General features: G+C 37.3%; 1 protein-coding gene across 1 annotated transcript in view; it reads right to left on the bottom strand.

The window, feature by feature from the left end:
* The window catches only part of FSIP1 (fibrous sheath interacting protein 1), a 183,029-nt gene that overhangs the window by 114,016 nt on the left and 45,105 nt on the right, over positions 1-23,908 (bottom strand). Inside the window, exon 9 of the mRNA XM_007940512.1 lies at positions 19,111-19,251. Within this exon, the coding sequence (XP_007938703.1) occupies positions 19,111-19,251 (141 nt within the window). The remainder of the gene's footprint in view (positions 1-19,110; positions 19,252-23,908) is intronic.

Here is a 23,908-nt window from a genome sequence, read left to right as displayed (position 1 = left end):
TCGGAAACCCAAGGAGGGGTCGCTATGAGTCGGGGCCGAATTGACGGCACCTAACAACAACAACAACAACATCATTAATATTACACACAAGTAAAATTTTGCTGAAAATAATTCAAAAACAATTGCAGCAGTATATTGACAAGGAACTGCCAGAAATTCAACCCAAATTCAGAAGAGGATGTGGAATGAGGGATATCACTGCTGATGTCAGATGGATCTTGGCTGAAAGCAAAGAATACCACACAGATGTCTGTTGTTGGTGTTAGGTGCCAACGAGTTGGCTCTGACTCAAAGACACCTTATGCACAATGCAACGAAACACTGCCTGATCCTGTGCCATTCTCACAATCCTCATTATACCTGAGCCCATCATTGCAGCCACCCTGTCAATCCACCTCATTGAGGGCCTTCTCCCTTTTCACTGACCCTCCAATTTGCCAAGCATGATATCCTTCTCCAGGGAATGGTCCCTTCTGACTTCATGATCAGAGCAGGTGAGATGAAGTCTGGCCAATCTCACTTCCAAGGAGCATTCCAACTGCACTTCTTCCAGGACAGATTTGTTAGTTCTTCTGGCAGTCCATGGTACTTCCAGTATTCTTTGCCAACACCACAGCTTAAAAGCATCAACTTTTCTTCAGTCTTCCTTATTCATTGTCCAGTTCTCATATGCATATGGAGTTACTGAAAGATGTCTACCTGTGTTTTATTGACTATGCAAAAGTATACAACTGTGTGGATCATAACAAATTATGGCTAACATTGTGAAGACTAGAAATTCCAGAATACTTAATTATGCTCACAAGGAACCTGTACATAGACCAAGAGGGAGTCATTCAAATAGAACAAGGGGATACTGAATGGTTTGAAATCAGGAAAGGTGTGCATGGGGTTCTATTCTTTCACCATACTTGTTTAATATGTATGCTGAGCAAATAATCCAAGAAGTCAGACTATATGAAGAATACTGCATCAGGATTTGGAGGCAGACTCATTAATAACCTGTCATATGCAGATGACACAGCCTTGCCGAAAGCAAAGACGTCAAACACTTACTGATGAAGATCAAAGACTACAACCTTAAGTATGGATTACCCCTGAATACAAAGAAAGCAAAAATCCTCACAACTGGACCAATAAGCAACATCATGATAAATGGAGAAATGATTGAAGTTGTCAAAGATTTCATTTGATTTGGATTCACAATCAACATCCATGGAAATAGCAGTCAAGAAATCAAAGGATGCATTGCATTGGGCAAATCTGGCTGCAAAAGATGTCTTTAAAGTGTTAAAGAGCAAAGATGTCACTTTGGAGACTAAGGTGCACATGACCCAAATCATGGTATTTTCAATAGCCTCACATACATGTGAAAGCTGGACAATGAATAAGGAAGACTGGAGAAGGGAAGATGCATTCAAATTGTGCTGTTGGCAAAAAATACTGAAAACACCATGGACTGCCAGAAGAACGAACAAATCTGTCTTGGAAGAAATACAGCCAAAATGCTCCTTAGAAGCAAGAATGACCAGACTTCTTATGTACTTTGGTCATGTTGTCAGAAGGGACCAGTCTCTGGAGAAGGATATCATGCTTGGTAAAGCAGAGGGTCAACGAGAAAAGGGAAGACCCTCAATGAGATAGATTGACACAAGGCTGCAACAACAGGCTCATACTTAGCAAATATTGTGAGAATGGTGCAGGACCAGCCTGACTCAGTGGCATCTAACAACAACAACGTCTCTGATATTTGCATATGTCAGCATTTTACATGTCTTCTTAGACTTCTTGCAAGAGCCATGTCATGCCTACCACTTTAACAAGGTACTAGCTGACCAAATGGGACTATTTCTTGACCTCTGCATTAGGACACGCTGTCAGTCACCGCCTTTGGTGCCCTCTGCCAGTCTGCCCTCCATGGCGGCCAATACCCATCCATATCTTGTGGTATCCCATTACTCAAGTACCCTTCCTTTGATTGCTTCACTCCACTCTCTCCTGAAACACAACTCAAGATTTACCTGTAAAGTCTTCTTTCTAATTGTCAAAGTATCAAATACTACCCTATACACTATATCCTTCAAATTTCCTTATAATTATTTATATACTGCCAGTGATTGCATATTTATCTCGTGTCTTCTGTTTAATTTTAAATTCTTGGAGAAATTAATTTAAATGTTAGTGTCTTTCATAGCCAGATTAAATATTACTATGCTACTTTCCTAGCCAAAAGTATCTCATTGGGTGAAAACTCCACTCAGCAGGTAGACTTTCTACACTACAAAAAGCCCTTTTTGCTAACAAGTATTTCAAATCTCAGCACATTATTATGAATCCACGGATTTGTGGATATTGCTTGAGTAGCTGATTCAGAAAACTTTCTGAAGGACAATCTTTTTTTTTATAATTGTGATTTGGGTGAAAGTTTACAGAGCAAATTCATCTTCCATACAGCAGTTCACTTACACTTTGTCTCATGACATTGACTGCAATTTACCACAATGCAACAGATCTCCTCTCACTTTCTCCCCATAGCCACCTCTTCCCTGTGCCCTTCCCTCCCATGCACTCCTGCCCTCTAGCTATCTCTCCGTGCATACACAGCCCTTCTATTTCCCCATGATTGATCTCTCTAAGGAGTGTATCTTCCTAATATAAATGTTCAGCTCATATGTCTGTCTTTTGTTTGGCTGGAAGCTACAGGAATGGGTTCAATTCCAGACCTGAGGGGCAGCTAGGGGCCATAGTCTCAGGGGTTCCACCAGGCTCTATCAGACCAGCAAACCTGGTCCTTTTTTTTTTGAGTTTTGTTCCACATTGTTCTCCCACTCTATCCAGGGTATCCTACATAGATGCCCCTCCAAGTGGTTGGCAATGGTAACTGGGCACCATCTAGTTCTTCTGGTCTCATAGTCATAGAGGCTGAGGATCGCATGGTGTACCAGTCCCTTGGATTAATTATTCCCATGCATCTTTGGTTTTCTTCATTTGAAGGATAATCTTAAACCATTGATATTGATTGTGGGCATTTTCATATAAAGCAGAGATCAAATAAATAAAAATAGTTAGTTTGCTATTTCTCAGCTGTTAACATTAAAGTTAAATATTAAAAGCAGATTCACACAGGAACAGAAATTACATTTACTATGTTTTTACTTGTCACTGCTTATCTAAACCTTAGATCCTAAGAAATGTAGCTAAGAAGAGATTAGCAACAAACTTCAAAGCTAGTAACAGGAGCTTTAGCAAGAACATAATTAGATGGTGATTTCCTTGATGTTACTAACTCAAAATATATTCCAGAGATGATGCAGGGCTTAGACATGAAAGAATATAATTATTTTTGATGGTTTATTTCAAGACACACAAACCAAGTTTCAGCAACCAACATCTATTTCTCACAAGTAACTCCATATAAGTTAGAAATAGGGTCGCTATGAGTCGGAGACAACTCAGAACAACAAGAAGTTAGAAAAACAGTGCCTTGCAAAACTTTAAATACTGTAACACAGTAAATAGAATTAACCTTTTTTTTTTTTTTTTTAAGCTAACTCTATCACTGGTCTAGGGTATATTCCTGTTTGCTGACCACCATCTGATCTTCTCAGTTGTCTATGCATTTATCTGTAGTTTGGTGTTTGGTGTTAGTGGTAATGCAGTATTGTGCATATACTGGTATTCGCCTCTGTTGTCTATATCTTATGTGCATGTTTCGGTGTCCTGCCTTTCCCAAATATTATCATGCTGGCCACAGCTCTTTCTATACTGTCCCTCCCCTTACCCAAATCAGCGTGTGATTAGAATTTACCTTTTGGAAGTAGTTAAATTTGTAACATATATATTTAGAACATATAATTTTGTCACATAACTTTTCAATTAAAAGAATGAAAACACCTTAATAAAAAAAAAAAACTGAGCGAAAGATACAAGCAGGAAATTTGCCAAAGAAATACAGATTGCCAATAAGCATTTGAAAACATGTCTAAATGAACTTGTAACCAAAGATGCAAATTAAAGCAATTATACAAATTTTAAACTATCAGATTGGCAAAAGAAAATTAAAAGAATGGTAACGCTGTTGCCATGGATAGAATACTCTGGAACACTGCTAGATAAAGGATAAAATAAACACCCTAGCTGGAGGGTAATTTGGCAACATATAGCCAAACTCTTTACCCATGCACTCTGTCTGATTCAGCAATTCCACTTAGAATTTATCCTTAAAAAAAAAGTAAAATAAACAAAATGCATATACAAGGATGTTCATAGCATCATGGTTTATAATAACAAAAAATACTGAATATAACTAGAAATTAAAAACTAGGTGGCTACTTCAATAGATCCATTCATATAAGAGCATAGTATTAAAAATGATTAAATAGGTATATACTTTAGAGACACAAGAGTTTGCCCGTAATGTATTGCTAAATGAAAGAGCAGTCTATAAAATATATGTAGAATATGATCTTGTGTTTGTGAAAGGACAAAGGAAGGAATGGAAGGAAGGAGAGAGGAGGAAGGGAAGGGGAGGAGAGGAGAGGACAAGGGATGGGAAGAGAGGGTGTATGTGTGTTAGAAAGAGTGGAGTGAGTATGTAGGGAGCACATGAACAGGAAAAATTGTGTACCTTCAAAATCCGTGTTATAAATTCTAACACCTATACCCACCAGCCACTGCTTGGAAGGAAGATTGGGCAATCTACTTCCGTAGAAATACTGCCTTGGAAACCCAAGGGGGGGTGGTCTCCATGAGTCAAATCAGCTTGACGGCAGTGAGTCTGGTTTACATGTGTATGTGTGTGTGTGTGTGTGTGTGTGTACACACACCTATCTTTATAATCCTATTGGGAATGAGTTCTCTTTGTTATGCTAATGGAGAAGTTAGTGTAGGTTGTGTCTTCAACCAATCTCTTTTGAGATATACAACAGAAGATGAAGCAAGAAGCAAGCATAAACTGAAACGGAAGATACACGCCACGTGCTCAATAAGGAACCTAGGAATCAGAAGCTGAAAATAGACAAGGACCTTCCTCAGAGTGGACAGAGAGAGACAGCCTTCTAGGACTAGGGCTTCTAGCCGCCCAAACTGTGAGAAAATACATTTCTTTTCGTCAAAGCCACCCATCTGTGGTATCTGTTACAGCAGCGCTAGACAGCTAGGACAGTCTGCTGCCCTCCTAATGGCCCAGGACTAACTGCGGTGCTTTTATATCACAGAAGACCTGCTAGGAGGTGAAATTACGGGTGATTTTCCTCTCTTTTTCGTATTTTTTTTTGGATTGCTTGAAGTCTCTAAAGTGCCATTTTCATGATAAAAATAAATTTAAACCCTAACTGTTTTTGTTGTTAGGTGCCATTGGGTTAGCTCCGACTCACAGCAACCCTATGTACAACAGAACAAACATTGCCCAGCCCTGCTCCAACCTCACAAATGTTGCCATGCTTGAGCCCCTCATCACAGCCACTGTGTCAATCCATCCAGTTAAGGGTCTTCACCTTTTTTGCTGACCTTCTATTTTACCAAGCATACCTTTCTCCAGGGATTGATACCTTCTGACAACATCACCAAAGTAGGTGAGGTGAAGTCTGGCCATTCTCGCTCCTAAGGAGCATTCTGGCTATACTTCCTCCAAGACAGATTTGTTTGTTCTTCTAACTATCCATGGTACACTAAATATTCTTCAACAAAACCACAACTCAAATGCATCAGTTCTTCTTTGGTCTTCCTTATTCATTGTCCAGCTTTCACATGCATACAAGGCAAATTAAAAATACCACGGCTTTGGTCAGGCACACTTCAGTCTTCAAAGTTAAATCTTTGCTCTTTAATACCTGAAAGAGGTCTTTTGCAGCAGATTTGCCCAGTGCTATAACTAGGCTTGCATAATTATAATTATAGAGAAATCTTTCAAAAATTCTTCATCTTCAGAGGCAGTCTTCTATTATTTCTAGTTGGGCACAATAGAATCCTTTGTCTTGACAAAGTTTATGTCTAGTATACCAAAAAAATAATAATAGATAAATAAAAATTTCTTACATGCCCACAGAGACTCTTTTAAAATGTTCTCTAGTACTTCCAGTGGGAGGTGCTGCCCTGGAGGTGGGCCTGAAACCTCAGGGTACTACTAGTGGTAAATGGTTACCAAGAAGAAAGTAGAGTTCAGTGCCCTTCTGGAATATTTTATTCATTAAATGAACTGAGATAAATAATAATCATATTAGCAAAGAATGCTAAAAAAAAATTGAGGTATTCTAACTTCAAGCATCAAAAACAGTTGATATCAAGCTCAAAAGCCATCAAAATGGAATAATAAAGCTTTCCCTGTTTTCCCCAAATTGTCTTCTCTCATTCTAGTCTCTCCTAATTTAAGCAAGGAAAATGCCTGTAACAGCAGAGTGGTAAAACAACAAATTGCCACCATTTTAGATAGACATTGTGAATAATTCTAAAAAGACAACAATACTTTCCTATTTTTTGATACACCAAAGATGGAAAATTGAGAATACTCTTTCTGTGTCCTAATTTACACATGTGGTTTCAAAAAGTCTTTTATTTCAATTTCCATTTATTAGTCATCATTTGTTTGTTATTTCTAAAGATCATATCTAACTACCCAGGTAAGACTCCCTTTAAAAATACACACTTTCCAAAGTTACACAATTTCCAGGGGACTTTTCCCTCACTATTATTAGACTCTTCTAGAAATTTACTAGTCCTTATTTCTTCCACAAGGACCTCTGGTAGCACAGTGCCTAAGGTTGATGGTTCAAACCCACCAGCCTCTCCATGGAAGCAAGACTGGGCAATCTACTTCCATAAAGATTTACCACTGGGGGGGGTGTCACTATGAGTCAGAATCAACTAGACAGCAGTGGTTTTTTGAGTTTTTTTATTCCACAACCCTCAAAAATTAGAATTTTGGTGAAAAAAATTATCCCCCCCTTTTTTTAGAATAAACCAATGTATCTGTATACTACATAAATCACTTGGTTCTGCTCTAGAGCTGTCCTATCCAAAACGGTAGTCACTAGCCAAGCATGGCTACTGAGTACTTCAAATGCGACTCGTCCAAACTGAGATGCTGTAAGTATAATCTACACACACTGGATTCCCAAGGCTTACATGAAGATAAATTATATTCCGTTAATAATTTCTATATTGATTACATGTTGACTAAACTTTTGGATATATATGAATTGAATGTAATTTCACCTGTTTCTTTTTATCTTTTTTAGTGTGACTATTAACAAATTTAAAACTTCATATGTAGTCTGCATTGTACTTCTATTGGGCAGTCGTGGTTTAGAATGTTATTTAATCATGTCTGGATTCTTATTACCATATCTCTAACTCTGTAAATACTCAGTGGCATTCTGCAGAAGATTTTCTCCTTCTACCACACTCTGTAAAATGTCTGCGGGTATTCCCGTTGCTCCAAAAATGACTTCTATGGTTACTTGAAGCTCCAGCTCTACTTTAATCTGAATACTGTGTGCTCTTTGTGACCAGTGCATTGCCCCTCTTTGCCCTACACAATTCATCAACCAATGCAACACTGATGGAAGATGTAACTTTCCATTTGGGGTTCAAACTGGTTTCCATGGCAATTCTGGCAAAACATGTTAATGTCCTTAATTCTCCCATGCCCAGCACGGAATGATAACCATTTTACATCTGATTAGAGGTAGACTACTGTATCAGTTAAGATTACTTTTATAAAAAGTGTGGTAGTTAAAGTTGTATGTCAACTTTATGTCGTGTCGTTGCTCAGCAGCCTGCTATGCTCTGCTGACCTTAGGACTTAAAATGGACTTAAGTTAATGGCCTGCCTTGTGGTTTGGTAACATTGGGACTGTGCCTTTTTACTTGTCAACCTTGGGGCTTCTCAGCCTCAGCAGCCAGCAGCTGTCTGAGTGAAGAAACGCCTCTAGCTCCAGTGGGCCAGGAGCAGGAGGCAGAGCTGGACCCCAAGGTCGAGGAGCTTTCACCCAACCCCTAGAGCCTGGCACTTTGAACTTGGACTTAAAGCCTCCAAATTGTAAGAACTATTTGTTAAGGCCATCCCATTTGTGGTATATTTCTTGTCAGAGTAGCACTAAGTAACCAGAACAAAAAGAAACCAAACCTCCTGGCATCACCAAGTAAGAGTTTGTTTTTCTAATTAAAGAAATAGATTCTAGGTAACCAACAAGAAGTAATACAGTACCTTCATGAAGGTGTCGGTACTCCCAAACATCCACTGCCACCAGGTCAACCTTTAGGGCAGGGTAGAACTGCCCATTGTGTTTCCAAGGCTCTAAGTCTTTACAGAAGCAGACTGCCTCATCTTAATCCTGCAGAGCAGCTGATGGTTTCAAACCACCGACCTTTGGATTAGCAGCCAAGTGCTTTAACCACTAGAGTTCCTGCCAACACCCCAGGCAGCTTTATCTTTCTGTTCTGCTCTCATCATCTCAAGATGCCTCTTAAAGATTCAAGCAATATCTCTATGCTCCAGCCAAAAAGATGGAAAAGGATGAAGGACAAAAGTATATATGTCAGCTGAGTCTTTCACTTCTTAACAGGAAACTTCTGTTTCTATTCTATTGGCCAGAACTGGCTCAAATGGCCACCCCTAAATACAAGGGGTGAAAATCATCATAATAAATGAATAAACACAGTGAGTATTTTTAACTAGGGATATGGCTCTCCTAGAATTTGCTCAGTAAGGAAAAGGGTAAAAGGATTTGTGGTAGGCAACTGGTAATGTCTACAGAGAAATATTTTCACAACAAATATAATTGCAATTCTATTCAAGAGATAGGAAAAAATGCCTATAGAGATAGAGATTACACAAAAACCCCACACAGTCCACAATCTTAATGTGAGACATAAAATTGGGAAAATAGAAGGTTTGAGAATGTTGTATCTTTCATTTCACTGAACTTCCATTTGTTTGAATAGGCCTTATAGGAACTGTAATTATATATCTCTGTTGATAGTCTTTTAATCGACCCACTAGTAATAATTTTCTAAAAGTTTCCTTCAGGTCATAACAAACAGCTGCTCAGAAAACCTTATTGGCTTGCCATAACCTGCTATTCTATATGATCCTATTCTACTTTTATTATTTTATTTCCCTATATTTTACAGCCAAACTGGACAAGAGCAGACAGACCCTTGATACCGGAAAGAGTTTTGTTCCGAGATATTTGCAAAATTCCAAAGTCATGTCACCAATCGAATCGAGTATCAAATTTAGCATATTCTTAGATTTATCTGAATTGTTGTTAATAACCACCACTTTCTTTGCCCCCTGTGCTTTTCTATTACCGTCACTAGAAGAACCTGTTTTTTTATTTAAAAAAAAAAAGCAGCTTTCGATACCTCACAAATGCTAAGGCCTGTGTAATGTCAAGTTGAGAATAAGATTTGTGTTGGCTGTGGACACTGGGTCAGCAGCTAGGAGCACTTAGTCACTTACTAAGGGACTCACTCCCAAACATGAGCCCTGCAGAAAGCCTGATTCAAATTCTTGCTTCAGAAAAATTCAAGAGCTAATATATTTTAGGAATGGCAATTGAAACAAAATAAGTTAACAGAGGGAAAAAAAATCCAGTTATCCTCAATACCTTCTTCCCAAAGAACTCCAGTTAATTTTGATCCAGTTTTTCCTACACTATAGTAAAATATTACATGTAGCCATAACTTTTAAAAGATTACTGGCTCATTTCTTCATTCCAGAATACTTCATTCCTGCCTTGTGCCTGGAATTGTGCAACATGCTGTTTCTCAATCATTAAATGAAAAGATTCAGTTGCAAGGATTGTCATCAAGATTTCTACATCAAATTATATAGAGATATATAAATGCTCCTGAGAATTGCATATTCTACTAACTTTTACTTATGTCTCAAAATGTGTTTCTTTACCTATGATTTTGAGTTTTAAATTTGTTAAAGTTTGACTAACTGTGAATATGCAAAGCCCACTCTCAAAATTTTACAACCAAATATTTTACACCATTATTGCACACACCTGCCATCACCTTTAGATGGCAGAACAAAGCTTGCATACAACATAGAAATTACCAATTTTGCATGCCAGTGTTTTATCATTTTATCCATCTGTCTAAAAGCTGTTACAAATGAGAAAAATATTAGAATAATTTCCACAGTTTTGAATAATGACACCAAAGAGAATATAACTACTTTACCAACTCAGGCCTTACTTAATGTACGAACACCAAAGCACACCAGTTTAACCACAAACATTCCAGATTTGCTTGGAGTTCTGTTGAGTTTAGAAAAGATGTGCATACAGTTGGTAACAGCTTAAAGGTTTTAGAATGAAGTTCACATTTGTGGGTGACTACAAAGCTTAGCCAAAATTGACTGAACCATGCAGGTGTGACTAAGGGAGGCTGGATTTAATGAAAAGTTTACTGGTTAAGGTGTCAAGGTGTCAGAAGAAATAAGGATTGGTCCAAGTCTACCACTAACCATGAGCCTTTGGAAAATCATTTAGCTGTTCAAATTTCTAATCCATGGAATTGACCCACATGACCTCTAAGGTAACTTCTAATTCCCACATTCTATAATTCTGATTCTATCATATAGTTAGCAATTGAAGGCAGACCCTCAATCCATTCTCTGAGCAAAAGAAACCCTCCAGTCTTCTGATTGGGGTCCACAGATCCTTGTACCAGGTTAAATGGCAAGATCATGCTGAAATAAGAATCAGAACACAAGGATTTATTATTCTTTGTGAACCACATTCTTGTCCCCAAAGCTCAGCGACAGGGCTTCAGGAGCTAAACATCTTGACGCAGCAATGACAATGCAGTTCAGCAAACAAGGCCAGGCTCAGTGGTTTCCTGGAAACCGAAAAGGGAAAGAATGTGGAAAAAAATAGCAGAGACTTCAAATGATGCAAAAAATAAATGAAGTTCAAACTGAGAATCAAAAAAAGACACAATAAAGACCTGAAAAGTGTAGTTAATGCATTTAGAATGATTGGAACCATGCAAAGCTTTGCCTAACAATACTAACAAAACATCCTTGAGAATATTTTATCATTAAAGGAATCAATGAGATGAAATGAGATTAATGATTCTTTCTTTGAAATGTAAAAGCAAAAATTAAATTCTTCTGACATGTGAAAGGTAAAATAGTTATACAACTTCCTTAAAGGCATTTTAACCTAATCTTTAAAAAATATTCTTTTAAAAAAGAAAACTTCTTAGTCTTACCATCACAATATAACACTCAACACAAAAATTAGACAAAATCTGAATTATTGTTACTATTTAAACTACTCAAAAAGTCCATCACTTAGTTAAAGGGTTAAAACATCTCTAAGTAAAATAATGATATCCTACAATTGCCTTAGTTGTGATCCCTTTTCTTTAGGAATAAAGACAACTTAATAGAAAGAAGGAAAATCTAATAAAGCTAAGCTGTTAATAAACCAAAAAAAAAAAACAAACCCACTGCCATCGATTTGATTCCGACTCACAGGGACCCCACTGGGTTTCCAAGGAAGTAAATCTTTACAGAAGTAGATTGCCCAGTCTTCCTTCTGCAGAGTGGCTGGTAGGTTTGAACCACCAACCTCTGGTTAGCAGTCAAATGCCCTAGGCACTGTGCCATCAGAGCTCCTTAAATTATTAATACTTATATTCTATTATATTCTATTTCCTTTCAGATTGCTGTTTCCTTTTATATTGTCTGTTATATATATATATATATATATATATATATATATATATATATATATATATATATATATATATATATATATATATATATATATATACATATACATATATATATATGCATATATATATGTATATATATGCACATAGTTATCATTGAAACTTACCATTTATCTGGTATTTTTATTTTTATGCTTTATAACACCTATTTCCAATTAAAAATCCTCCATTGATTAAGTCCATATATTTGGCATTTTTATCATCTACTCTAGTATTAAATGGGCTCATATTATATAAATCAGCTAATATTGTATTCGAGAGCATTTAAGTTATGGCCTGTTTTTTTGTTTTGTTTTCATTTTTATTGTGATTTGGGTGAAAGTTTACAGAGCAAGTTCATTTTCCATACAGCAGCTCATACACATTTTTTTTCAAGGCATTGACTACAATACCCCACTGTAATAGCTCTCTTCCCACTTCCTCCCTGTAGTTACCTCTTCCCTGTGTCCTTCCCTCCCATGCCCTCCCACCCCCCACCCCCCGCCAGCTGTCTCCCTGTGCTAACACTGCCCTTCTGTTCTCCCACAATTGATGCTCCAAGGAATGCATTTGCCTGATGTAAATATTCACCTCATATGCCTGTCTATTGTTTGCCTGGAAGCCACAGGAATGAGTTCAGTTCCAGACCTGAAGAGTAACTAGGGGACATAGTCTCAGGGGTCTCATCAGGCTGCATCTCTCCAATCTGGGTGCATTCTCCCTGTCTGTCTCTATGCTCCTGTGTTTTCACATGGCCTTCTTATAAGGGCACCATTCATTGGATTTAGGGCCCATTCCAATCCAATATGACCTCATCTTAACTTGATTACATCTGCAAAGATCATATTTCCAAATAAGGTCACATTCACAGGTACCAGGAATTAGAAATTCAACATATATTTTGGGGGACACAATTCAACCCACAGCAGAGTATGTCATTGAAGATGGAGGAGTTAGCCTTGGGTCCTTTTCTGACCCACAATAAAAGAAAGGTAGAATGAGCCAGAAAGGTGGGATTTGAGAGGGAGAGAAGGTAAAAGAAGTCATGCTTGGATGATCTCTACTTACTCTGTAGATTAGAGATCTAGCCATATGACCAGAGATCAAACTTCATCTTATGGTCAACCCACATGAGAAAGTGGAATGGGGATGGGAACTTGAGGAAGGCTAGAAAATGACTGGAATAAACCCTGTAAGGATGATAAAAAGCAATGGTGATCAATGAAGGTGGCCAAGCTGAGGTTGGAAACCCTAGCTGTGAAATGGAATCAGTCAGTATGATTTGGAGCCTTCTCTGACAAACTCTCAGCAGTCCACCAAAAATGGAAAAAATAGGTGGTGAGTTGATGCAGTGGTGAAGAGAAGTTGGGGGACTGAAATGGAAGATCAAGGGTACAAGAGAATTAATGGTTCCTATGAGATCATAACTGAAAAATAAAAAAAAAAGATAAACAAATGTAATATGTGTACCCTAGATATAAGCACCTCTTTGATCCAGTTTTATAACTTATACTATATATCTTCTCTATATAGATAAAGAGCTCTGGTGGTGTAGTAGTTAAGGAATTTGGCTGCTAACCAAAAGGTTTGTAATCTGAACCCACTAGTTTGCCCTGTGGAAGAAAGATGTGGCAGTCTACTTCCACCTTGGAAACCCAATGGGGGTCGATATGAGTTGGAATTGACTCGATGGCAGTGAGTTTTTTTTTGTTTTGTTTTGTTTATATGCACACATACACTGCATATTGTACATACATATATGCATGTATGTATATTGTACATGAGTATACTGTATATTATACATACATGTAATAGAATACCATATACCACAGACCAAAACAATGAGATCTCACTCTGTCTCTCAGAAAGATGTCTATATATAGTAATAGGAAAAAGAACACGCTGCAGAAAACTGTGATTATTATCATTCCATTGTTATTAAAAAAAATTTAGAAACATCCTGGAACAATATACACCAAATGCTTAGTAATGATTAGGTTTAGTGGGATTAGGGATGAATGGGGTTGTGGTAAAGAAAAAACTCACTTTTTACAGTACTTTAAAGGAAAAAAATGTGTTAGGGTTATGGGTGATTTTTATTTTTTTTCTTATATTTTTCTCTGTATATCACACTTTCTGTAATATACACATGTTGCATTTGTAAACAAAAAAAAGTGAATGTTTAAAAATATGAAAAGCACTGATGCATACAAAACATGACTGCTTATTATCTCTCAATAATTGATCTTTATGCATTTAGACAACCAGAGAGTGAATTATATAAGGAACATCAAAGATTGGCAGAAACCACCAGAAGTCAGGAGAGAGTCAAGGAATAGATTTTCTTGAGAGACTCTGACACACACAAAAATCACAACACAAGAGTTTGATAAGAAAAAAAACTCCATCCTGAACCTTCCCTCTTGTCCTACTCACACCACTGCCACCTAAGTAAACAAATCCATAACCAAAATATCACTCCTAGCAGCATGGTCATAAGGGATTATATCCCATATTGTGTTGGTGCCATGGTGATCTAAGGTTAAGATGAATGAGGCTTTTATGGATGCTAGATTGGCCCAAACCACAAGAACTTGAGTACCCACCTTGAACACATCTCCCAGAAAACTGACATTGGGAGATACAAAGAGATGTGAAGCACGGTCCTGCACCATCCTCACGATTATTGCTATATTTGAACATATTGTTGCAGCCACTGTGTCAATCCATCTCATTGAAGGTTTTCCTCTTTTTCACTGACCCTCTACTTTACCAAGCATGATGTCCTTCTCTAGGTACTGGTCCCTCCTGACAACATGTCTAAAGTACATAAGACAAAGTCCTGCCATCCTTGCTTCTAAGGAGCATTCTGGCTGTACTTTTTCAAGACACATTTGTTTACTTTTCTGGCAGCTCACACTATATTCAATATTTTTTGCCAACACTATAATAGGAGCTCTGGTAGCATAGTGGCTAAAGCACTTGACTGCTAACCAGAAGGCTGGCGGTTCAAACCCACCAGCCACTCCTCGGAAGGAAGGTTGGGCAATTCTACTTCCGTAGTGATACTGCCTCGGAAACCCAAGGAGGGGTCGCTATGAGTCGGGGCCGACTCGACGGTACATAACAACAATAACAACAACAACATAATTCAAATGCATCAGTTCTTCATTGGCTTCCTTATTCATTGTCTAGCTTTCACACGCATATAAGGCAACTGAAAATACCGTGGCTTGGGTCAGGTATACTTTAGTCCTCAAAGTAACATTTTTGCTTTTGAACACTTTAAAGAGGTCTTTTGCAGAAGACTGTAGCCTTAACCTCATTTCATTACGTCTATCTATTTCCCCTAGCTCCTAATAGCTAAATCCATCTAACTAACTTCACCACCACATCTAAATTGAATCTCACTTTCTGAACCAATCTTGACCAAGACAAATGTGCATTGGCAGCCCCTGCCTACCATCTGAAACATAAAATTAAATTCCTTGCCCACCCTTTACTGACAAATCAATCCTGGCATCCAAGTGGCTCCATGAGTACAGGACTCCTACATTGCCCCTTAGCTCACACTTTCCCCTTTCCATCTCTATTCCCAGATACATATTTGATAATTAAATTACCAATTCTATGGCCATAGATTACTTCTCTTACCCAAACAAGTTATCTTGAGATCATGGCCCATTGCAGGAGGGAGAATAAGACAAAATTGCAAAATTACCCGCTTTCAGAAGTTATCACTCAGAAAACATTCTCTAGTTGATAGATTAGTAGGCTAATTTTTATATAAAAGATAACTTCATATTCTCCTAAAGAGTGTTACTAAGGCTCCAAAATGATCAGGTGGGGTCAGTGAACAGAATTGTACTCTAGATCAAGCATAGAGTCAGCGGAGGCTAATCTTGCACAGACACCAGTGATACAAAATACCTGCGCTCCTTACAGAAACAACAGAAGACAGACATAGAGTAATCCTTCACAGACAGCCAGACACTGTGGGAGAGAGCTCCAATGGATCTACAAACTCAGGACCATAGTACTGGGGGACACCAGACTCAACTGGCACAACAAAACACATAAACATCTTATTCCTCAGCCTACATTGGTGAGTAGCGACTGGGGTCTTAAAACTTTTCAAGAAGCCATCTAAGATGAAGCTAATGGTCTCCTATCATTGGAACCAAAGAAGAGTGCAAAAAACCAAGGGTATTTGGAAGCAATCAGCCCTAGGACATGATGGACCTTGAGACCAGAACTAGATGGTACCCGGCTACCAATGCCAACCACTCAGGAAAGGACCAAAACTGGAGATCCTGGATAGAGTGGGAGGGAAAACGTGGAACAAAATCCAAAAACTCAATAATGACCAGAATTACTGGTCAGATGGAGACTGATGAGACCCCTCACACTATGGCCCTGGAATACATTTTGGTCCTGGAATAAAACTCAATCCCAGGGCTGGCTCCTCAGCCCAATAGTAAACAAGATGTACATGCAGACCACTCAACCCAAGGTGACGCACCTACATACTCTATGGAGATGCATCCCTTGGAGCAATCAACCACAGGGCACCAGTGGGGCAACATTCGCATGGAGGAAAGGCAGGACACACAGAGTGCATAACTATGAGAGGCACGGGGGTGGGGGGAGTGGTGTTACTGGGCAGGGAGGTGGGGAGACTGGGTTAGGTTTGGGGATGGTAACTGGGGAGTGACAGTAAATGTACACGAAATGTTGAATGTAAAACAAACTCTGCTCTGTAAACTTGCACCTAAAGCACGATAAAAAATATATAATAATAATAATAAAATGATCTAATTTTCAGTAGAAAATTCAAGCCAATCAATAGTAAACATTTAGGAATCACACAAACTGAGCTTGAGACACTGTATCAGTAACATAATCTCTCACTAAAAATAAGTATGCCAAGAATCAAAGGAAAAAAGAACAGAGGTCATCTAATCCTACTTCCTTGATTTTTAAAGTAAAGAAACCAAATAACCAAGAAACTAAGTGATGTATTCAAGGTCACTGATAAAACTGAAACAAGGACTCAGGTCTCTTGATTACTAATACACAAAGGACCTAGAAGTCTATGATGTACAATGGGCTTTACAGAGTTTCAGTTATACACAGTGGCTTCCCTCAAAAGGTCACATGGTATACATGATTCTACAGGATATTATGAAACACTAAGCAATTAAAACATAAAGACAATACAAATCAACATGCATGTGCCTTTACCAGTTTCTGAAAGTATTGATTATGAAACAGAAAACTGTGAAATGAAAATTTATAAAAGGGATTCCAAAATTTCACTCATGAATATTATTGGTTATAACAAATTTGTCACATTTTAATAAACAAAAAATATATTGATAATGAAAAGAAAAGCATTAAGACAATAGCAGAAAGCAGAAAGACAATAGACCATAATACTTAAAAACAAACCATTTGCCTCTTATCTTCTCCTCCACTTACTAGCTGTATAACTTTGAACAACTTCTTTAACCTCTCACTGCCTCCATTTCCTCAACTATAAAATAAGGATGGTAGTGTTAATCGCACAGTATTTAACTCATGTGAAGATTACAAGAGTTAATAGTGCCAAATGCATGGAAGATACTCAATAATTTGCTCTTGCTACTTATAAATTATTCTTTTCCACTTAGATATAAACCAACTCTCAATATTTATCCATATCCCTTTAATTGTATACAAACTCTATATGGTGCTGAAATGAAATTTAGAATTTCTTAAAAGATGAAGTTTTGAATAAAAAATTAATGAGTAGTAGTGGCATGGTAGGAAAGAATGGAAACATGTTTAAGACATGTGATAAATGGTCTAAAATCCTAACTGAATTATGGAGAATGACAAGGATCAGCAGAGCCAACAGTTTCAAAACCAGTCAAACATTTTATTTAGCACATCAAATTTGCAATGCCCTATTACCACCACCACAACTATTGACCAAAAGTCTCTTTATACTTTCTAAACATTTCTACTTCTACGTCTTACTATATCAACAGACTTAAGGGAAAAAAAATACCACATAAAATAGAAATAGAGGTCTCCTTAAAATTTAATTCCCATGAAATTTCCTATGAAAACCAGACAAAAATGAATTATAAATAGAAGCATAATGCATTTCATTCCCTTTACTCTTATTAGGTAGCCCTACATATCCTTTAGGAGCTCTGGTATCATAGTGCCTAAGGCACTTGACTGCTAACCAGAAGGCTGGCAGTTCAAACCCACCAGCCAATCCTCAGAAGGAAGGTTGGGCAATCTACTTCCATAGTGATACTGCCTTGGAAACCCAAGGAGAGGTCGCTATAAGTCCGACTCGATGGCACATAACAAAAACAATAACAATAGATATCCTTTACGCGCTCTGGTGGTGTAGTGCCTAAGGCATGTGACTGCTAATCAGAAGGCTGGCAGTTCATATCTACCAGCCACTCCTCGGAATGAAGGTTGGGCAATCTACTTCCGTAGTGATACCACCTTGGAAACCCAAGGAGGGGTCGCTATGAGTCGGATCTGACTCAATTGCAGTGAGTTAGACACCCTTTAGGCTCCAGTCAGTGCTGTTGGTGGCTGGCAAATGGTAGGAGCAGTTCAGCTGAGTGTAATCATGAGGGGTGAAGACAGAAGGCAGTGAAGACAGAAGGCGGGGACTGAAGACAATTAGTGTAAGACCAACCCTGGGAGAGAGGATGCTAGACTGAACCACAAATTCAGCCTTGTCATGTTCAATTTTAGGTAAAAGCTTAATATCCAGCTGGAAACATTCTTTGAATAGCTATAAAATCATATTACACAATGTTCCTAAAAGTTCAGACTATCCATCAGTTCACAATTTAGTTGATTTAAGAGCTTTTAGCTTTTGCTCATCAGCAATGATATGGTTTTAAATAGTAAGCAAGAAAAACATGAAATAGACTAAAAAAAGATTTAAATTGTATTCAAATTAACTAATGAGTAATATATTTTGAATTATGAAAGAAAAGTTGGAGTGTATAAGCTCAATATATAAAGATGATTTTATGGAGAATAGTTAACAAATTTTCCATACACAAAAAAAACTTTATGTCCCTATCAGACACAGAATATTAGACTTATACATTATTATTCTGACTTCAGACAGTATTTCACATTTTATTATGTTATATAAATTAAAAAAAATAGTTTAAGCCCTGTGAATCAGTTTTAGCTTTTATTCAAATTCTTACTGACGAATTCCTATGTCAGTTTTCTTAATTGAGTAAACACATTATAAAACAGTCAAGTAAAACTGGAACCTTTTTAAATATAATCATTGCTTACAATTCAACTTTAATTTTAAAAAATTTTTTTAAAAAAAAGACTTACCACATTTTCCTTCATCTTTCTCAACTTTTCATCTATCTCTTTCAGCCTATTTTGCTGATCCCGTTGTTCCTTGGCGTTCCGAAGTACTTTTTCTCCAGGAGTTATTTCCTTCTTTTTGCCATCATCCTTAAGGACAAGTTTCTAATTCATTTAAAAAAAAAAAAAAAATCGTTTATTTACAGGCTGGAAAGGTACTGTCATACACTGTTCAAAGCAACTAAGCCTTGAGGGTTAGCTTTGGCTCTCAAAGAATATTTCTTCCCTGAAAAGTGGTATTTATAATTATTTATTTTAAAAAAATCTTCCTATTTGAGGGGGAAATGTTTGTACATAAAACAAGAAGGGAAATAAACTCGACTTCTGCAATCATCAGAAGAACAGACACAGTGGCCAAGAAACAGGCATCTGCGCTCTGGTCCGTGCTCCAATACTTACCAATCTGAAACCTTGAGCAAACCAGTTTCTCAGAACTTAAATTTCATCAGGTAACATGGGGGAAACTGTCTATCCATGCTTTGGGAGGTAGCTAAGTAATACTGGGAAAAGAAGTGAACTTGATAGTAGAAGTAGTCAGAAGTTTTGAATCCTCGCTCCACCTCGTGCCTGACTAGATGATCTTAAGGAATCAATTAACCACTCTGAGCTTCAGTTTCAGCATCTCTAAAATGATAATAATAGGAGCTAACCTGAAGGAAAAATAAAGTCATTGCAGTATATAGGAGGCATGCAAAAAAATCATAGCACCTAGTAAATGTGAGCTGAGTATATAGTTAAAGTCCTTTGAAAAAAATAAGAATTATATGATAAAAGAATTCCATTATTATCAACAATATTTGTATTTACAGAACCATATTCTCCCAAAGTTAATATTATTTCTAGGTGATAAAAAATGAGTATTTCTCAACAGTAAGTCAGACCTATATCTAAAACTAAGCAAACTTTCTACTTTCTCTCCTACAGATCTCCCACTGCTGGGTTCCCGTGACAGTGACTGGCACAACTGACCATTGCTGAAGTTCCTCAAGCCAGAATCCTCCCACTCCCTCATTGCTCATATACAGTTTGTCACCAAGAATGGTCAACAGTTTACTTCTAGCAAAACCCCTTTGCTCCTTCTCACTTCCTTAGTTTATACTTCCTCATCACTCACTTGAAACAGTAGTTTTCAAACTCCAGCATGCTTTAGAACCACCTATTAGTCTGCAAAAAAAAAAAAAAAAAAATGCAACAACCCAGCCCCAAAGATTCTGATTTAATTTAATAAGTAAAGGCTGGGATTGACAACTCGAAGCACAACTGTGTGAAAAGTTGAGAAGTGTTGACTTCAATTATTCCTGAGACTCAGAACGGTTTTTGTACTACCAGTTTTCCCAGTGTAATCAGCTGTGTACTTTTTTTTTTTTTTTTAACTTTTTATTGCAATTTGGGTGAAAGTTCACAGAGCAAACTGGTTTTCCATTCAACAATTCATATATTATTTTGTTTTGTAACACTGATTGCAATCCCCACAGTATAACTGCACTCTTCCCACTTCCTCCCTGTGTTTACATTTTCCATTTGTACTTTTTTCTTTTAACTTTTATTGTGGTAGAAACATATACAAGACATTTGCCAACGTAATAACTTCCACATTTACAGCTCAGGCACATTAATTACATTTTTCATGTTGTGCCACCAGTATTGCTATCCTTTTCCAAAATATTCCACCACCTATTAGCATAAACTTAATGCCCCCCAAACAAAAATTCCCCCTTCCCCCTCCCTCCCATCCCTGGTAATCATTAACAATCTGATTTATATATAATACTTTTTTTTTTTCAACCTATCTAGAAATTTTTCCTCCTCTCCCTTCCCATCCCTGGTACTTTTATGTACCCATCCATTTGTACTTTCAAGCAAGTCACTTTCTCCTCTTGGGTCTCTATATCTTCTGATAAAGTTTCTTCCAACACTAATAGTCTATGAGTATGTAATGGTCTACAGTTGGATCCAAAGACTATGCAACATCTTCAGTCATAATCTCTGGCAGCATACCCATATAGTTCAAATATGGAAGGATACCTTATATGAATTAGGCCAAGAGGGAGCCTAAAAAGGCAGTCACTGATTCTGGCTAAAAGTACCCAGTAGCATATTCAAGAGGTTCTGTGATTCCAGGAGAGGTTCTGTTCTCACATGAAAGTGCCAACAAGTACTATCTGTTTTCATGATCATCAGGAAATATCTTGGTTTCTTGTGGTAGAATGTTTAAGCAGATTCTTTGCCCACACCATTACTTTGTCGTCTGTGTGTTTCTGAGTCACACAGGAATGTTTTTATGGATAATTCAGTCAAAGCTGTCCCTAATATGTGCTGAATGTCTAAAGAGCTACAAGAGAACTGTCCTTGAGGTCAATACATATTTGTTGATTCAAGTAATTAATTGCCAAGGATTCTAAGTTCATCCTTAGAAAAATATCTGTAGTGTTGACAAAGCCAACAGAGGTTTTTGAAGCTAAGTAACCTCATTTTCAAAAGATAAATACAGAAGAAATTATTCAAAGCTTCATAAGTTATCTGATACACAAATAAAGCATGCTATAAAGGGGCTATACAAATGCAAACCTGCCTAAATAAAACCAGCTTTCTGTATATTTTCAGGCTAATACTATACATTTCCACAGGCTACTGCTATTTCCTGTCATCAGATGGATCACTTGGCTGATTATACTTAAAGTAGGGAGAATTTTTTCAGGCAGATTATTTTTACCATCTTGGTTTGGAATGCTGTCATGAAATGAAAGAAATTTTGACTACATAGGAAACTTAATAGAGAAAAACAAAGAGATATAAATACAAACTTCAAAGTAATCTATAAAACATAAATGGCAAGAGGAATTTCTCAGACTTAACCAGGAATGGTTGACAGGTTAGCATTGGAGGCAAGGACTTCTGAAGTAACTTATTTATTCTTCATTCCACAAACCCGTGCCCCCATATGTACTTATGTAGCTTTGGAAATGAGCAGATGGTTGATAAGATGTCTGTGCCTGTGACTAGTTGTCTTAGTGTCCTAGGGCTGTCATAACAAAATATCACAAAGTGGGTGGCTTTAAAGAACTGATACATGTTGTCTCACAGTTCTGGAGGCTTAAAGTCCAAATGTGGACCATAGGCAGGGCTATGCTCTCTCTGTCAGCTCTAGGAGAATACCCTTCCTCATCTCTTTCAACTTCTGGGGGCCCTGGGCATTTCTTGGCATTCCTTTGCTTATAGGCATGAGGTCCTCACGAGTCTTTCTCTTATGTTTGCCTCTATCTCTGGGTCTACATCCCCCTTGTGCTAGACACCACTCAGAAGGGATTAGTGTTAGGACCCACCTTACTCTCGTATGACCTCATTAACTTAATTGATAGCAAAAGAAAAACTTTATTTCCAACAAGGTCACATTTACAGGTACAGGGGTTAGAACATCAATATACATTTTTTTGTGAAGACACAAGTCAACCCATAACACCAGCACACATAAAAATGTTCTAGATGCCTGCTCTCAACCAGTACATTAAGTCTATTTGGGGTCAAGTGGACACCATTGTTATTAAGAGAACTCTACAAATTCCTGGACTGAACAACAAAACACCATTCAGGATTACATGTTAAACCATGTACTACATTTCCTCAATTGTAGACAATGTTGAGACAAAAAGAGACCCAAAACAAGTTCATTGTTGCTGTCAGCAACAGACTGCTCTTGGCAAGAAAAGAGATAAATAAATATAACTACAGTTTTCCTCAAACATATGTCTGTTAATTTTTGGTTAGCCTTACCAAATTGTATACAATTGAATCAATCTTTTAAGAAAAAATAAATAAATAAAATTAAGGAGGACCTTTCTATGCAATTAAACTTGTAGGCTTAAGAACAAAGAAATCATTCTTGTCAATGAGAGCCATTGCTAAAGACCACTACTCCAAAAAAAAAAAAAAATCTCACCATGAACTTGAATTCTAGATTTTGTAAGGCTGATTGCATGAAAGATGAATAAATTACAGTTCTTTACAAGAGCCAAACTGAAATGAATTTATTATTGAATCCAGTTGCTAAGGATTTAAGAAACTGAATGCTTATATAACTCTTATATCCTAAATATTTTTGAAGAAAGCTGGAATTTAATTTATCTACAAACAAGAAATATGGTAACTAAATTATGGTACATCACTCAATTTTATGGTGGGATTTACATTATGTGGAAAGAACTAACTGATTTGTTGGAGAGTTAGAGGATGGATACAGAAAGGTATGCACAGTTAAACCACAGACCCTAAGAAAAAACTGCTTCAATTAGTTCTCCTTTGCTAAGATGAAATGAAAATAAAAAGCAGATGTAAAAACTGTAACCACATGATGCTATTCACATTCTAGCAATAGCTGTAATATGTCATTCTTTCTTTTGAATGTGACCACATGCTTTTTACATGCATTTCACACTAAGGAAATCAGATATGTAAAAGCCAAATGCTATTTTTTATGTATGGCCATAAAGTTAAGAGCCAAGGCAGGGAATCGATAAAGGAACATCATAATCAGTAAGCTGGTAAGAAAAGGGGGATTTTGAGTCTGCCCCTTCACAATGACCAACACTTTTTCCATCTCTGATCCACATCACTGGAGTTCCTCAAATGATTCCGATTTAGCTATATTTATTATCCTACAGATAGAGTCTATATGCTAGCCAACTGACCACCTTATAGTTAACAAAATAAAATCAAAAATTTTGCATGTTTAAACTTGTTCAGGAAACGTCTCTTGACCAAAAAA

The sequence above is a fragment of the Orycteropus afer genome, unplaced genomic scaffold (genome assembly GCF_000298275.1).
Source record: "Orycteropus afer afer isolate SDZICR_OR568_19922 unplaced genomic scaffold, OryAfe1.0 scaffold00068, whole genome shotgun sequence".
Lineage (NCBI taxonomy): Eukaryota > Metazoa > Chordata > Mammalia > Tubulidentata > Orycteropodidae > Orycteropus > Orycteropus afer.
This window is presented reverse-complemented; position numbering and strand designations above follow the sequence as displayed.